At 32.4% G+C, this 18,475-nt stretch overlaps 1 protein-coding gene and 1 pseudogene across 3 annotated transcripts; both read right to left on the bottom strand.

Annotated features, from left to right (window-relative positions):
- Positions 1-364: 364 nt before the first annotated feature.
- Positions 365-11,796, bottom strand: LOC114184833 (coatomer subunit beta'-2-like). 3 transcript variants are annotated; one of them, XR_003604617.1, is made up of 26 exons: positions 11,626-11,796; positions 11,328-11,348; positions 11,100-11,161; positions 10,863-10,917; positions 9,901-9,937; positions 9,472-9,797; positions 9,245-9,376; positions 8,960-9,108; positions 8,482-8,550; positions 8,167-8,317; positions 8,007-8,072; positions 7,010-7,198; positions 5,110-5,250; positions 4,943-5,017; positions 4,623-4,799; positions 4,416-4,507; positions 4,214-4,330; positions 3,552-3,666; positions 3,381-3,452; positions 2,763-2,959; positions 2,570-2,663; positions 2,145-2,251; positions 1,902-2,013; positions 1,589-1,806; positions 1,073-1,135; positions 365-717 (listed from the first exon to the last, which is right to left on the bottom strand). XR_003604617.1 is itself a non-coding variant. In XM_028072173.1 (26 exons), the coding sequence occupies exons 1-25, from the start codon at positions 11,626-11,628 to the stop codon at positions 1,119-1,121; spliced, it is 2,718 nt and encodes a 905-aa protein (XP_027927974.1). In that variant the 5' UTR covers positions 11,629-11,796; the 3' UTR covers positions 365-717; positions 1,073-1,118. The 3 variants fall into 3 exon arrangements, 1 of the variants encoding a protein (XP_027927974.1); XR_003604618.1 differs by having other exon boundaries at positions 1,615-1,806; XM_028072173.1 differs by having other exon boundaries at positions 1,665-1,806.
- Positions 11,797-14,223: 2,427 nt separating this feature from the next.
- Positions 14,224-18,140, bottom strand: LOC114184119 (annotated as a pseudogene).
- Positions 18,141-18,475: the final 335 nt, after the last annotated feature.

The following is an 18,475-nucleotide window of genomic DNA, read 5'->3' as shown; positions in this document are numbered from 1 at the left end:
ATTGCATTCAAAAATATTATAAGTCATTGAATCCCATTTTATTGAATTAAATAGTATTTAACTTCCATTTATTTTCCCAGATTTAGAACTAAAGTTCTTGCCAATTAAATTTTCAAAAAACAAAACAGTATACTTATTTTGGTGAATTGTTCTATTTTTAGGAAGGACATGTATTTTACACTTTAATACTAGTGCAATGAACTATGAACTATCAATCTTGGTAGTTAATGATGAAACCAAACTTCATCCCACTCTCATTTACTCAGACGATGCACTGCGAACTATCAATCTTGGTTCATGATTCACAAGTACACGATTCGGGAATAATGCAGCGACTCAAGAAATACTTGTTGGTAACAGCAAGTTGAAGAACTCGGGGGAATCATTATTTTCTCTATTAACCATGCATGTTTACAATCCAGAAAAAATAAAATGTTTAATCATGGTCATGAATTTTTAAAAAAATAAAATAAAAACTATCTAAAATTTAAGCAGTCACTCATCTCTAGTTCCGTTTTTTCTACATTCACAATGACAAGAGTATATTGAGGTAAAAGCCTCAAAAGAATGTGCTATATATCTAGCAAATTCTAACTGACCCTATGGAATATTGTTTGTACCACGTGCAAAATGACAAAATTCAGGGCACTACAAAACCACAACACCAGGAAACAAACTACCAGACCACAAAACCTCTTTATGTCACCTTGAGGAGACCTGCATTTTAAATTAAAGAACATGAAACCGACAATATTAAAGTAGAAGACATTAAGTTTATGTAATGCACAATCATCCAACAAAACATGCAATACTGGCAGATGCACACAACAACGAGCAGGGCTACCTTTAGCAACATTACTCATAATGCAAGCATCCAAATAGAACGAAGGAATACTTTATCAATCCAAAAACAGTCGGTTGAGTGGTAATAAGTTCATGATAATAACCAAAAACTATTATTCAATAATATACTGCTGGATATGCTAAAACAAATATTCTTAGTAAACTGACTAAGCTACTTTTAGCTCAGATAAACATCCTAACCATCGCAATGTAGAAATATGATCCTAACCTCAGATAAATATCCCAGAAGCTGGAACAGACTGTCTTGATGAGACCTAGTGATGGGCAAGCACTGCCAACAAAAATGAATAGATAAGTGAGGATAGGAAGAAATTATTATTTTTTTCTAAAAGAAACAACTTATTGTCTTTCACATTGTTTTCAGTAATACTGTAATAGTACACAATCTAATAATAAAGTTTCGTAAGTAAATATAACAAATAAATGGTTGATCAAGGATGAATTCATAAAGTCAGTATCTGTAACGTCTATATTTACAGGGCCCTCATTTCTAGTAAGCAATAGTAATATTATATAGTCAATGATTTCAGAATTGACAATGGATGCTATTTTTCTATTTCCTCTCCCTCATTCTCAAATATACAGCCTAATTGCAGTGTAGTATCCAATACTCTAAAAATTGAGAGCAATTAAGAATGTTAGGACCCAGGTAGTAGTAGTTATAGTAAAAACAGCTAGTCGTCAAACTGTAGTTAGAAATGGCACTTCAGAAACAATTAATCACCAGAGACAAAATTTCGATTTTCACACCACCCCAACCAATTGCTTTTAGGCTGACGGGGCTCCTTCATTATTCGTACCCCAGTCTTCTTCAGCCTCGTTACCATTAACGAGTACTGCACCATCTGTAGAATCTGCATCTACTACAACTGCCTCCTCTTGGCTTCCTTCCTCTCCATTTTGTTCCTCTGTGTCCTGCTCTTCTCCATTTTGTTCAGTCAACTACGAAAGGACAACAAAATAAACCAACAGTCTCACACCACAATTAACAATGAGTTGAGGTTATTATTTATGTAGCACAAAACAAAATAGCATACCCCGTTTTCTAGATGTTCCTCTTCAATCTGCATGTTTCTGAAAGCTTCAACAAGGGTAATGTGTGATTTGTCAGCATGGTTGACGTACTGGTCTGCAGGAGGGTACACATTCCTAACATAAAAAAGAAAAAAGTTTAACAAAAAGTAAACATTTCATGAAGATGTTTTGCACAAAAATGCTAATCTACTAACTACCAATGCTTCAAGATAAGATGCAAGAAAGTACGCATTCTGTGCCCTGACCTTGTTTCTGCAGCTTTAGATTCAACACCAAGTGCAACTTGCCAGTCTTCAAACAAATTTGGATATTCTTCAGGATCAGCCAATGATTCAGCAGCCTTTGAATTAACCTGTAACAAAATATATCCACAAGCAACTTATCGACATGGCAAGACAAGCCAAACAAGGCATCTGAAGAGAATGGTTGTTTCTTCTGACAATACTGAATTAATATCAGAAGATGTTTAGCATTTGAAAATAGTTTTTTATGATAAAATATTAAAACCAAATACAATTGAATGGGTGTTGATTCTTATATTTTCCACAGCAGAAGGTGCAGTTCTTTTTTAGGGCTGTAGAGGATTCAGATTCCGTCCCACAATATTATAGTCGAAGTAATCAGGAAGTTCCGACCTAAGTAAACATCATCTACCTGAATTAAAAATTACCTTGGTGAGATCTTTTCTCCAAATTGCCACTATCTCTGATACCTTGCTCGGAAGATAAGATCTAGCCATTAAAGCTGCCTCTGGAATTCGATTGCTGCAAAAGGCACAACATAGCTATACATGTAACTAAAGTCTAATCAACCTTCCCTGTCCTAATATTAGAAAGGAAAAGAGCACAAGTTTAGAAGAATACCTTTCTACCAATAGTTGAAGGCAGTCTTCTAATTTACCCAACATAAATAAGCATAGGAATGCAACATTGTTCTTCCCTTGTTTCTTAGCAAGGGATGCAAGTTTCGATATTCCTTCAGCATCTCCTAAAGAAGAATATAGGAGTAACAAACCACTCAAATCCATTGCATGCTGCAAACATTCCTCAGCCATTTCTAACTGCAAGAATGGAACATGCAGTGAGCACTGAGCTACAATGGAACAAGAGACATTTGCAACAAGAAGCAATATGTATGTTCCCCAATTTCTAGAATTTATTATTTATTTTGACAAGAAAAAGACAACATTTAATGTCTTAATTATACACTAGAATCAACATCTACAACACAATGCACATGACCATAATTTCTAACTTACAATGAAGCAAAATCCTAATATGGCCACAACTAAAATCTATAGTCTCTTGCATCACAAAGTTTCAATTAGGTCTATATACATCATGTGCACGTGGTCAAATTCAGCAGCACATCAATCATGGCAATCTTTAATACATTTGGTTATGAATATTTAGGAGTGCAATCAAGCTTTAAATATCAGAAAAATCAATAATACACTTGAAGATTCAAATCACAGAAAGCACCTTTCCAGTAGACATAGCTAATTCTCCCAACTGCTTCCACTTAGGCTCACTCTGCAATTCTATTGCAATACTCTGCAACAAAAAGAGGATGAATAGTCAAATCAGTAGTTAATGAAGAGAAATTAGATAAATTTAGCAAAATCTCCTGTTATACTTATTACATGAACATACCTTTGCAACATCTAGTTTTCCAAGATGTATTGCTAGATCAAATCTGTAGTCAGGGTCAGTGGCTACTTCAAGAGCATCTTCTATCATCCCTCGTGATTCCAGAAAGTGAGCCACACTATCATAAAACCAAGTATCTCAATTATGATGCAAGTAATACATTAGCACTAATTACCAAATTTCAAATATGAAGACACTCTGAAGTTTGAACTAAAGAGCAATAGAACAAAATTATAAATCAAAGTAACAGGTAAATGAACATGTAATGTAACACTTATCTATAAATATTATGCACTGATAGTTTAATACAATAAAAGCACAACATTACAAGCAAATATAGATGGGGAGAAGTAAAAAGACGTTACTAAGTCCCAATTAAATTTAATAATTACTCTTACAAAACTATTAAGTGTCAAAAGATTACCAAATCAGCTATTAGAGATGCAGTTATATTTTGCAGCAGGTTGAAATTCTATGGGATCATACCGCACTTTTCTTTGAAAAAAGTATAGAGGGAATGTAATATGTAATACATTATATACATAACTTTATAAAGCATAACTATTACCAAAAGTATTTATAATCTCTAACCATACCAAACATATTTCTAAACGTTGAAAAAACTTTAATCATTCTCTTGTAATGTAACATGAAGTAACTTTTACCTGTTATGATGCTCTTTAGGTATTGATGGTAGAATTTCATTGGCTCTTTCCAAATCACCACGCATCACAAGTGTCTTGTACTCAATCAAGCTTAAAAGCAGTGTATATCCCATAACACTGAGAAAACAATTGATAAAGAGAAAACTAGTCAGATTATTTCAATTTAAAACTTTGAAGAATCAAAAACAAAAGTATCACTTACTTAAACTCTTTGTCAATCAAATAAACACGACTTTGATTTGCAAGATATCCCAACAAGTACATAGGGCGATCCAAATGAAACATTGTAGTAACCTAAATACATAACATTATGCATCAAAAGGTCTCAGATTATGCTTGTAATTCAATTAAAAAAGAATGAAAGCACTTCTTTATTTAAACTAGAACTCTATCTGAAAAGAGTTAATACCTCACCACCAACGCAGTAGTTAAGTCTCCAAGAGGAATTGTTGTAGATAAAGCAATCCCCAACCCAGATGCCTGTCCTAACACGCTCATTCGTTTCATGTAAGAGTTCAAAAGCATCTTCAACACCTTCCTCATCTACCGGTCTTCCACTGTCTAAATGTGACATAACTACATCACGCTGCAATAATGCAAGTCAAAATGCGTAAATAGCACTACCAGTGAAGATCTGACAAATATCAGTCAGCAAAATTGTATGGGGCAAAATAGTCTTCCTAGCAAGGCAAGAGTATAAGAAAAAATGAAGTTCATGAGAATCCTCACATTGTACTTCAGAATGTAGAATGATGTATCACTAGCAATCGTTACTAGATCACCACTGTCAGCCCAGTAGAGGTTCTGCCACACAAGAAAATTAACAAAATTAAATTTAAAATGGAATGAGAATGAAAGGAGCAGATAAATATCTATCATCTAATCAAAGTACTTACTTTCACATTGACATCAATGCGATAGATCAACCTGCATTCAGCCCAATCATAAAAGCAGATGAAGTCGTTGGAGCACATTGCCAATAAAGCACCACCAAATATTCTTTCAGCTGAAAATGTTGGTCGGACACTCCTCTTTTCCTGAAATACCCATAGTTTGAATTCCAACTTAGTATTCCCTAGAGCGAATTTATTTTAATTTGGAGATTAAAACAATGAGGATTAAATTTTAGTGAACTTCCTAAAGTGATGATCAAGGCAATTCAATAAATGAAAATGAAAGATAGAAGTCCTGATGTTCACTTTGAAGCAAATTTGTCAAACTCTAGTGCTGATATAATTATTTTATGAGGTAAATTAATAGCTCACATAGTTTAATTAGACACTCCTTCTCACAAACAGATTGGTAACAAAAGTAACTTTACTAAATATTTGGAACATGACCACGGTAACTGATATAACTCCAGGAACTAATCCATACAATACAACTATGGAAAACAGAACAACAATAGAAATAAAGGATAGAGATACTGCAATACTTAGGGACTACTCCTAAATTCTTGTTTTGAGTATCTCTCTGGGATGTGAAAGATTCACTCAGTTCTGCCATTAATTTTTTATTTAGAAACATAGGATATTCATGAGCCTACAATCAATCATGCAAGTTACTTTCAAGATATATTCATCATATTTTCTTGGAGAAAGTATGATACCTTCCTTTGATTAGGTATGACACTAGAGAGGTATGACACTGAAAACCCGAATGATATGCTTCATTGCATTTTAGTTCAAAGATATGAACAATGTGACCAAATTTTCCAAGACAAACGTGTGGATATTGCTTGAGACCATAGAGAGATCAACAAAACTTTGAAAGCAACCCAGACTTCCCTTAATAACAAAAAGCAACCTAGACTTTCCTTAACAACAAATCCAACAGGTAGCTCCAAAAGGATTTCTTCCTTTACAAATCACTATGAAGAAATTTTTTATTAATATCCAATTGAAAAAGAAGTCCAACAGTGAATAATTCTCATGCCAAAGAAGAGTCGGACAATAGTTATTTTTATCACATGAGAAAAAGTTTCCTCATAATCTGAGTATACCCTTTTGTTGGATTGAGAACTTACTGCTAAGTCAAAAGCTACAACTGATAGTCAAAGTACACCTATTTCTACTCAAGAGCATCGCATCCCAAACACCACAATTTCATTGTTCAACATTTTTCTAATGATGTTTCACTACTATCCTTTTCCAAGTGATTATGGAAACCTTGGCCAACAAATGCACACCAAATTAGGAAAATTTTCCATTAAATGTTTCGAGGTAATTGAGAAAAAGAGTGGGCATGTCCGAAAGACACTTTTGGAGGAAAGGGTACAGATGGGAACCCACAAGGTGTTCAAGGAGGTCAATGCTTCAACTAGTAGAGGAAAGACAGAAAGTGGATTAAAACAGGGATTAAAGAGGCCAGCGAAACCACTAGACGTAGCATGAGGCTGCACATGGAACCCATGCCTTGGTGCAAATAAGTGGTGTAAGGTGGGATTTGCCCCTATGATCAGTTGGGTTATTTGTCACTCAAAGAGATGTTCTGGATCTGGTGCATGCTGGAGAGAAAGACAGTAGCCAGCAACAAAAGACAGCAAACATTGTTTTCTTCGTCAAACAATAACAGGTAGAGCACACACACACATGCGTATCTTGCAAAAAAAGAACAAAGAGAGAAAATAAGAAACAGAATAAAGTACACCCCTAGGATTCTAGATGATAGACAGATTCAACCAAAAAACAGCTTTTACAAAGTTGCTTAGAAGATATATAAACTATTCTAACAGTTCTCATCACAACTTTCATTACACAAAGCACAATATTATAAAGTTTTTAAAGAAGTACAAACCTGGAAATTTTTGCTAAAGATTTTAATCTTTGATGTACTTTCTCTGACAGCATATTCTCCCTCAAAAGACCAAACAAATTCCAGTGCTGAACCAAATGACCTATTTCTCCATGCCAATGCAGTGTATATAATATACTCACCATCTCCACATACAACAACAAACCTCCCATTTGGATTGTGCTTTAAATTCTGCACAAAAAATTAAATCAACAATCAGCAACAAACCCCTCATAAAACATTGTTGATGATGATATGATTGAACCAGAAATAAGAACTATTCTATTAAAACTAACATCAATGAATAGAGATTAGAAACTATAAAAGATAATTCCAAAACTAGCTACTGGTTTGCTATATTACATAGATGCATAAGTTTAACAACACAAGATCCCTGCTATTACAACATGTTTGGGTTATGGAATGCATTAGGAAACTATCAATTTTCACTTGAGCATCCCAGACATGATTTTGACTCAAAAGGACATGTTTGTTATTTTTTTATCAACTCTGCTTTTGTTTCTATAAGCATGTTTAACTAAAAGTGAAAAAATATAGCTTTTGTATTGAGTTGAGAAAATTAAGTCCCACTTTGTCTCAAATTTAAGTTTAAAATATATATTACTTCAGCTCAAGCTTACATGTAACTAAATCAATTATGTAAGCGCTCAACCAAACACACCTAAATTTTGCATCTCGTTACATATTGGTATATAAAACCAGGATGGTTAGATGACCAATTTAATCTTACATGTAAACTCAATCTTTTATAATACAAAGAAAATAGAAACTTAAGAAATTTATGTAACATGATGTTTCATGATTCATGAGAAAATGCCGATGATGAGGTCAATGTAAATGTACCAAAATGTCTAATTTGCTAAATCATGTAGAAATGGTACTTTCTGAATTTGCCATATTTTGCATTAGAGCAAAAATAATTAAAAATAGAAAAACAAGGCAAGAGAGTGAAACAAACTATAAAAGCATATTAACTCACTTGGGGATAGAGATCACATGTGCCCAACTCCTTAACAGCTAAAGGTAACCTTTCTCCATCAGCAATCTAACAAGCATAGTACTTGCACATGTCACTAAAAATAAAGAGAACTTGACAGTTCATGCGTCATTTAGCCAAAAATTTATAATAGAGCTCACACCTCAACATCTGCTCCTACACTTTTGATATTGACAGTCTGAATTTCATTATGCTTAGCCCAAATAATTTTCCCGCTGTTGTCCATGCTAGCCACAGGTACCTCTCGACCAAGTTTGACCATAATTGTTCCTTCATCATAGCCAATCACAACTCTGTTTGAACGCACCCGACAATTTTGGTTATGAAAAAAGAGTAAATGCAAGGAGACTTCATAATACAGGCACAATTTGCCACAGCAGTCTCCCACTCACACTGTTCAAGGGCATAAAAAAAATTATTAAGAAATTGCAAAATATTTATCCGCGAAAAAGCTCACCGACGTGAACCCTTCAAGTATCCAACAGCCCAGACTCTTTCAAGGCCATAGTTCAATGTGTTTTCCAGCCTGCAAGCAGATCAAACCATAAAACAAATTTCGAAAATATACTTCCAATAAATATAGCAACAGCTTAAAAACAGACACCTGAAATTAAATAGAAAAATGAAGAAATAAATATGTCCCGTCAATCGCAATATGTGCTATCTTAATTTTAAATCAAATCTAGACATTATAGTCACCAAAATAAACCTTTCCACTCTTTTTATGTGCCTATACAAACAGAATAAACAAAAAGGGCAAACCCATATAAGTCTTATTTCTCTAAGGTCAAAAGTCAACCATAAACCAATAATCCAATAATCCAATTTCGAACACAAGTGATGACGATTGAAGAAAAAAATCTAGAGCAAAGTGACAAATGCAATAAGCATAATATTAAACCTCATAGCTCAGTAATTTGTGCATTCCACTTTACCTATAAGTTGTGGAGTGCCATATGCGTACTGTGCCATCTTCAGAACCAGTAATGATTATAGGAAGTTCAGGATGGAAGCATACAGCAGATACATTGTGTGTGTGGCCTTCTAGGGTCTGGACACAACCTTTGGTCTGATAATCCCATACCTGTTTCGTAAGTTTCAACTGTTATTCCTCTTCATATGTTATATGCATATATATATGTATATATGTATGTACATAATTGCATAAGCAGATAAATCAATGAAGCAGACAAACAAAAAAGCAAATATTAAAACAAAACCTTGGCAGTGTGATCATCAGAACCAGTGATTAGATATGGTTTGTCACCACCTGTAAAATAATCAACACAATTCACTCCTTTCTGATGCGCATCCAATGTAAAATTAGGGTCAGGTGAGCCAAGATTCCAAATCTGAAAAAGAAGAAAACAGTTGTGTTGATGCATTATATCATAGGATCATAGATCTATTTACTTTTTTGGCACAGAAGGAAACAACATAAATATACCTTTATGGTCCGATCAAGAGATGCACTGGCAAAGGTGTTTGTGTCTTTGGGATTAAATGTGACTTGCATGACATAATGAGAATGCCCTTCAAATATTTGGGTACAGACCCAGCCTTTTTCCCAATCCCAGAGTTTTATGAGCATATCATCAGATGATGAAAGCACATAAGGAAGGGTGGGATGAACTGCCACACACCTAATGTAATCAGTATGTGCTTCAAATACTTTGACCTTATCCATCGTGTTATAATTATATACACGAATAAACATATCATCTGCTCCGGCAACAACCCACTGTCTGCGTGCAATAAACTTGGCGGATCTAACTGCAAAATTATGTTGTATAAGAGCTCTAGTGGTTCTTAGAAAATGCATCAAGAGCTAGTTATACAAACAAATGGACTAAATAAGATTCACAACTTCATGTACCTGGTAACTCAGTAACCTCAAAAGATTTGGCCATGGTCTGAAATATAATAAATAAAATTATGTTAATAACAGAAGCAAATGTCCATTGAAATTAACAACAACCCATTTAAAGCACCAGTTTTGTGAAGAATTTAAATATAAAACAGGAGACTGAGAAACTAACATCCCTTATGAACAATCTATGAAGATAGAAGGAGTGTGTCACAAGCTATAAAATTATAACCTGATACACTAGAAAAACAAGACCAATACCCATCATAGAAAAACAAGACTACAAATCCTAACCTGATACACTAGAAACTGCAAAAATCAACCTTGCATAATATGAAGTGTTAAAAGCAAAGCAAATGCCAAACGATGATCATAATATCTACAGTTATTCTAATTTTATCAATCTATGAAAACGTGCTTAAGTCTCACAGCTCAACAGAAAGCCTTATAAAGGCACCAAAAATATTCAGAAGCACATAATAAGATCTGTTAAATAAGATTAATAACCGGTCTTACTTTGGAAACTTCAAAAGGGTGTGATTTGGATTAAAAAGGCACAAAGTCTACTCATCAAATTACTGACCAGTATGTAAATTTCACACAAGTCCCAGTTTCTATTCATTGTAAAGTACAAAATACTGTAACATTTTCTAGCCATGCTTCAAGACAAAATCACTTAAAGAGCACCATTTGTTCGTTCAATATTTCCTCCATGTAATGAGTCACTACATCATACACTACTATGTTTAATCAATTATATAATATAGATACTTGAAAAATTTGAGGGAATCATAGAATAGGTCCCCTCGATTTGAATCAGTAGCTCATTATATATTGGCACCATGCAAAAGGTGGCTTGTTCGTAGATCAATCGATAAACACCTGTGTCTAACTAAGTGCCAAGATATATCAACCATTACATTTCTCGGTTAGAAAAAAAAAAAAAACAATATACATAAAGAATTGCATACCTGAGATTGGTAGTTCCAGATACAGACAGTTCCAGAGTATAAACTCGCCAGAATCCTGCATTGACAAGGTTGCTTCAGGTACTTAATTAAATGACACCAACAGTAACCTTGGATGACAAACATCACTACTAGTGACTAAAATACCCCCCGCGAACTACATATATTCCCAATAATAAAGTTTCCTCACATCATAAATTAAATTCAGAAACAAAACAACAGCAGAATAAGAGGCATTACCATGGTTCTGTTGGATGTAGATCCACACATTTTACTCTTTCTGATCTTTGCGCAAGCTTTCGCTGATCAAATACCACAATAACAAGTTAGATTAAGTAGCCAGAAAGTTAATCATTCACACTGCGCTTAGTTTCCAAGAAATCTAATCTCATAGGCAATGAAAAAAAAAAAAAAACTACGGGAAACCAAAAGCAAATATACATTGAATCAGAATACAAGCAGAATTACCTTGATTTCGAGTCTGAGAGGCTGCAAGTGCAAGTAACAAGAGAGAAAGCAAACAAACGAACAAAAAACACGAGTCAGTGCACGGTTCAACGGTAGATCACATTGAAATTGAAATAGCAAGAGCTAGGAAAGCGAATTGCGAGGCTCGAATTTCAAGTAACATGTAGAAAAGCATTCGACATTGAAAGAGTGGAGGGCGGAAAGATAAATCATGAAATCGAAGGTAATTCAGTCCAGATCTAAGGTTGATAAGAATGCAGAAGCGTTTGCGAAGGAGCAGATCAGAGAGGAAGCTCACCATTTTTGCAGATTGGAGAGTGCACTAGCCTCTATCGAGATCAATCTTCGGAGATCAGAAACCGAATTCGACGAGCCCAAGGAGATCGAGCTCAGTGAGAGAGAGAGAGAGAGAGAGAGAGAGAGAAATGTGTTTATTTGTATTGTAAGAAAGCACGGTGTAAATACCATGAGGATGAACGAACCAATGAAGGAGAGCGGTGTTATGCAGTTCAACGAGATTACGAAAATGCCACTGGATCCATATTACCCTGTGCCTTGTCACACCGTATGCTTCATGGTAGTGCGGAAATAAGCACGGAATGGTGACATCGTGGCAATGACATGATTGCCACGTGACTCTTAGGACCCACTTTTTCTACATCAATTTTTTGTTTTGCTTTTATAACCTTTTTTTCATATTTTATTTTATGGATAACTTTTGTCAGGTTTAATTCGTTAAATTATAAATGAAGAGGCTTAATATGTTATACTGAATTTTACTCTTAAAGAAAAATTGTTGAAAAACACATATTGACATCAATCTGAAAAGGGTATTTGTTTTTGTATGGTGAATTTCTATTCGCTAAATTTTATAGATTTTTTTCTAAAATATTTTCAGTAACGGTTTTAAATGAAATTTTAATTAGTTGAATTAGAAAATTTTCTAATATAATTGTATAATAAATATATTTCTATTAATGATTGTAGAAATAATTATTTTTTCAATATCAAATGGTATTTTTTGTTTTCTAGATTAATGGCAATATTATTGTTATGAAGTGAATTTTTATGGTGTGCGCTATAATTATTTTTGGTGTGAATTTGTTTATTGATAATCGAAAATTATTATCAATATTTTAAAGAATTCAGTACTCTACTAATCATAAATAGACTATGTAAAATTGTACTCTGGGGTCAATTAATAAATTTTATGTTATTATAAAAAAATACATTTACATAAATTAATTTAAAATTTATGCCACCAAAAAAAATATTTTTATTGATGTGTGTACAATTTTTAATAACATAATTACTAAATTATTTCATAATTCTTTGAAATTTTAGTGATAGAATGATTATTTTAAAGACATAAGTTTATATATATATATATATATATATATATATATATATAATGATGAAAATTAAGAATCCCGAGAAACCAGGTTGAATTTTATGGCCACTTGCGTTGCTTGGTGCACACCACTCAGAGAAACAACACACCACGTCCCTCTCTCTTTATCTCTATCCCCTCTGGTTTGAGATTTTGCTTTGGTTTCCCTCTGTAACGTATCTCTCTCTTTCTCACACACACTTGCAGCTTCCAATACTAACTCTGCTTGTGAAACAAACGAACGAAAGCATAAGCAACCAGATTTTGTACTGATATATATATATATTAACGTACATATAGACGCAATAGTGTTTGTGTATACGTATTTTTTAAATATGAATGATAATATTTTAGTAGATGATAATAATATAATGTTATTAAGTTAATATATAAAATAAATTTATATTTATTAAAAATGAAGTGAAATGTTAAAAATAAAGTGAAATGAATAAAAAAATTAATTGTTGATGAATAAAAAAAAAGATAAACAATTTTATAAAAAATAGGTAAAAATAACTATTAATTTTAAAAAATATAATAAATAATTATATTATAAAGGATAGAGTTGGTATTATGAAATGTGGATACAAAAGAAATTTTTTTTTTTATTATTGTTATATATATATATATATATTTGTATATAATAATCGTTTTTGCTTTTAATTTTTATAATTTATTTATTCATGTAATATTTATGTTAACTTTATTTGGTCTTTGTTATGAGCAATGATCCAATTCCTAATGGATTTTTATCGTCAAGAATTAGAAATCAATTATAGAATGGTTTATTGATCATGTTTTAGAAGATAATATTTGTACTTTTTTAAATATATTTATTTTAAAGTTTTTATATTAGAAATATTATTATGCTAGATAAATTAGTTAATTTGATTTTTATTTATAAAAAAAATATTTTGAGTAGTTTAATGTTTTATATCTATGAATTTATTTAGATTTTTTTATAAAAGATATAATAAATTTATGTTTCGTAAAATATAATTTTTATATGAGTTTTGTGTGATTTATTATGTTTTGTGTTTTTTTATTTATTTAATAATTGTTCATGTGAGATGATAATGACCGAAGAACATTGGATATCATCAAAATTTTTAGTAATTTCTAACATGATTTTATTTAGGAAAAGAAAATCTACAAGAGTATTCTTACATAAAATAAAATCATAAATAAAGTTATTTGTCCCAAAAGAAATATAAGAAGTCTATTTGAACCATAACAAATTCAAATAATTATCCACAATGAAAAAGAAAAGTCTACAACATTAAAAAATTATAATAAAATTATAGAAATTGGTTATTTTTTTGCAATTATCTTTATGAAAATCTTATTATCTTTTAATAAATTATTTATTTCATTAACTGTTATAATAATATTATATTCAATATGTTTTGTTTGTAATATTTAGATTATCTCTTCTATTTAATACCTGCTCTAATTATTTGGTTCGAATATTTAACTGCTACAAATATAAATGAATTCCTCAAACTATTTTACACTTTTTACACATTTTATTGAATATATTACACAAACGAAAATTCATCAATTAAAACGAACAGGTACAAACACTAGTATATTACATAACAAAGTGACGTACATAAAAGAGAGATTTAGACTATACATATATTTATTTATTCTAGGAACAACTTAGAACCAAGCTTTAATGCAGAATATCATGCTGTCTCAGCGGTTAAGCTCAGCGGCTATCAGAGGTTGGCTTATTAGATTCTTGCTTCTGAAATCTGAACAAAAAGGGTGTAGATGATAAAGTGAGAAGTATATTTTAGAAGGTAATTAAATTGCAGAATTGTAATAATTAATTTAAAATTGGTAGCTAAGATTATAAAATTTTACGTATACAGAGTTTTTGTTCAAGATTTTAATCTTGATTATAATTTTTTATTTAGTTGTTTGTATAAGGATATTACAGTCTCAAAACCTGTTTCATTTGGCAGCTACGAGATTGACCTTAACGACGACCAAGCCTTTGTCGCATCCAAAAGCAAGCCTGCACGAAGCAGCGATGTCATTGCAATCAGTAAGAAATTATAGCAAGAGTTTTTTTTATTCTTTTTTTTTTAAGTTAAAGGAAGTTTCAGATAATTACTGAGATGATCCTTTCTTGTAGGCAATAGTCCATACTCTCTCGAGACCAAAGTTCAACGTGGTATGAAGCCTGCAAGTTAATGGCAAGTGACAACTGTTAAAGATGTGAACGAGTAGATAAGATAGACTCTAACAGACTCTGATAACATGTTAGAAGTGAAGTTTAAGCCTAACTCCCACAAAACATAAGGTTTGCATTTCACTTATATATTATGAAATTATCTTCTCTAATTGATATGGGACTTCCAACATAGTTTGAAGACTAAAAATTATCAAAATTTGAAACACGAACGAAAATAATTTTGCATTATAGTTTAAGTAATACAAACATATGTAATTGTAAATTTTTGACATATATGGTTCGTACCAAAATAAAAGGAAAGAAAAAAAAGTGTGAGCACTCGGGTAAAAAGGAGACGTCAAATGGATAATGAAATACCTGTGAGTGACAGCATCCCATATTTTAACAGTAGAATCCTCTGAAGCTGTTATTATTATAGGGAGCTCAGGATGAGCACAAATGGCAGTGACATTGTTTTCATGTCCTTCAAGTGTCTGCACACAGTTTCTAGACTGATAATCCCAAACCTGTGGAAATGTGGATTATGATTTTGATAAGAAACAGCTCAAAAGACTGAAAAAACTATTTTTAAGGAGTAATTATTGACAAGCAAACCTTGGCAGTGTAATCATCAGAACCACTTAAAAGATATTGTTTGCCATTGCTTACGAAATAATCAACACAATTCACTCCTTTCTTGTGTCCTTCCAAGGTAAATTTTGGAACAGAGGAATCAAGACTCCAAATCTACAAAAGGAGAAAATTGCGGCAAGATGTTAATAAATGAGTTTGTTAGAAATAGACTTTAAATTTAACTCAACTTCACAAAATCAGCTTGTAAGATGAGGATTGCACCTACTTATATATTATAAATTGGTTTTAGGTTTTATCTTTAGTCGATATGGAATTTCTAAAAGAATTTGACATTGTGTAAAAAATCACAAATCGACCAAAAATAGATGTAAAGTTTACAAGTTAATATCTGACCTTTAAGGTACCATCGAGGGATGCACTAACAAAGGTAGAGGGATCCTGCGGGTTAAATGCCACTTGCATCAGATAGTGTGAATGACCTTCAAAATTCAAGACCAATCTTCCTTCCAATTCCACAATTTTAGAACTTTATCATCTGAAGCTGACACTACATATGGCAAGAAAGGATGAATTGCCAAACTCCTTATATAATCTTTATGTTCCTCAAATTCTGCAATCTTTTCCATTTTCTCATAATTGTAGACGCGAATGTATTTGTCATCCGTAGCTGCAACAATCCAGTTTTCCCGAGCAATGAACTTTGCTGATCTCACTGCAACCATTGAGAAGTTAAAAAAAACACAGAACAAAGGAAGAAAAAATTTGTGAATCACACAAATGTTGTAATTAATTTACCCGGGGATTCGCTGACTTTTAAAGACTTCTCTTCAGACTGCCACATTATCAAAATATATATATACCAAACAAATGAATCAAAAAAGGAGGTTAACAACACTGAAGTTCCAAGCAAAAAAATACAGAACAACAATTACCAGTTCAGTTGAATTTGGACTCTCCTAATTTTTTTATGCCGTTTTTCTATTGTGTCTTTGTAATAATACACTGATTACCACTAATTTTGACGTTTTAAAATATATTAAAAAGATATTTAAAATATTAATACCGATATATTTTTAACGCTCAGCATAAGACAACACTAAAAAATCAGTAGAAAATCTGGAATCATTATTGTCGGTGCGTGTATAATTGATTACCTTTGTGTGATAGTTCCAAATAGAAACAGTTCCTGAGTATAAACCCAGTAGAATCCTACATGAGAAAAAGTATCAGATATAAGTATCCGTTGTAGATGCTGTAGAAAATGTTAAATGAACAAAAATAGAAGTTTTGTTACATACCATGGCTGAGTTGGATGCAAATCAACAGATTTTACTCTTTCGGTGTTTTGAACAAATTCATGCTGATATGCAATAAATTATCGGGAAAATAATGTTAAAAAGCTTATAGGAAACCAATATTTGAATATGAACAGATGAAATATAACTAGAAAGTAACAATACCTCAAATTCAAAGGAGAGGGTTTGTTCCTACAGAATCGAAATCAGGAGAAGCAATAAGCAGATTAGTAACTTCATAGTTAACATGTTTCGTCAAGCTAAGATTATACCAGTGTTACTAAAGCATTGGGCCAACCCAAAAAACATCACGCGAAAACTTTTATATTTAAATTTAGTAAAGAAAACATTTAATTGTGAAATCAGTAGGGTAGGGATGGTAATATCAATCTGGCTCATCTGACTGACCTGCAGGTCCGTGAAAAAATACGGGGCAGGCCGGGTAGTGAACCTGCAGACCCGTAGTAACCCGGCCCGTATAAGTTCCATAAATTCGTATAAAAATTATAAATTACACAATACTTGCAAATATTAGTTACTTCTTTTATGAACTTTTGTATTAATGTTACAAATTACAAATTATTGTATAACTAGAGAAGATAAGTATTATGTATTTTTTAATGTGCCTAAAATTTAAAGAATACATTGTGTATCTCATAGTATGAATATGATGAAAATGTTAAATTATCAATTTATCGTCCAACTCCCCAAAACATTTACTTAATTTTGAATTTTTTAAAGTTTCCCAATTTTTAAACATTGAAAGTTTTATCATAAAAAAAAAAAAAAACGGACCAACCCGCGAGCCCACAGGCCAAGTGATGTGCGGGACGGACCAGTAATTACAATCCGTATAAATTGTACGGAGGAGGCCAATCTGCAATATACGGACCTTATACAGGTCAGACCTAAACAAACCGAACCGACCCACATTGTCATCCTTACAGTAGGATAATCAGGACCTTGAGTCAAATAAGCAAATTACAATGATCGAAATAAGTGAATTCAAATATTTAAATTTGAGAAAATAAAGCAAAAATTTACTTGTAATGACGTTTTAATTGCAAATTGGTGAGAAAATAAGAAATGCACACTGTGAAGTGATAATGATGTAAAAGTCAATTAAATCAGTACACAATCATTAAACTCTAAAAAAATTGCACAGGGATTAGGAAAGTATACAAATAATGTAATTAAAGAGATTGTTTTTTTGAAAATAAAAAGAGAAAGAATGAAGTGACCTACCATATTATAAACTTGGTAGCACCAAATAGAAGGGTTAAGAGAAATTGCAGATAGGAAAAGAAGTGTGAGGAAACTTTGTTATAGAGCTTTCTGAGCATAATTTTCGGTTATATAGTCAAGGATGCTTCGCAGTTAAGTTAAGGAATGGAGGAAAAAATTAGCAGATTTGGGTTGAAAATTCCAAGACCATCATCATCAGAAGGTAACGCCATTTTTCATTCAAATTTGTATGGCCGTCACGCGTACCAAAGTCCATTTTTTTATTGTCAACACTCGTATTTTTCCACCACCACACATTGTAACGTGTTGGTGGAAAATCACTCAGCCATGTTTAACCATATCTTAAGGAGAAAACTGGTTTTATTTAAATAAAATCATGATTTTATGAGATTGTGGGTCATATAATTTTGGAGGTTAAACTCAACTAATGATGCTGAGGGCA

Source organism: Vigna unguiculata, chromosome 5 (assembly GCF_004118075.2).
Source record: "Vigna unguiculata cultivar IT97K-499-35 chromosome 5, ASM411807v1, whole genome shotgun sequence".
Classification (NCBI taxonomy): Eukaryota; Viridiplantae; Streptophyta; class Magnoliopsida; order Fabales; family Fabaceae; genus Vigna; species Vigna unguiculata.
This window is presented reverse-complemented; position numbering and strand designations above follow the sequence as displayed.

Excerpts from the sequence above, each read along its gene's own strand:
- LOC114184833 (XM_028072173.1), bottom strand. Across the intron at positions 9,109-9,244 it reads CTGATGATCACACTGCCAAG|GTATGGGATTATCAGACCAA; the intron begins GTTTTGTTTTAA and ends CTTACGAAACAG. Across the intron at positions 1,807-1,901 it reads AGGAACATCTAGAAAACGGG|TTGACTGAACAAAATGGAGA; the intron begins GTATGCTATTTT and ends GTCCTTTCGTAG.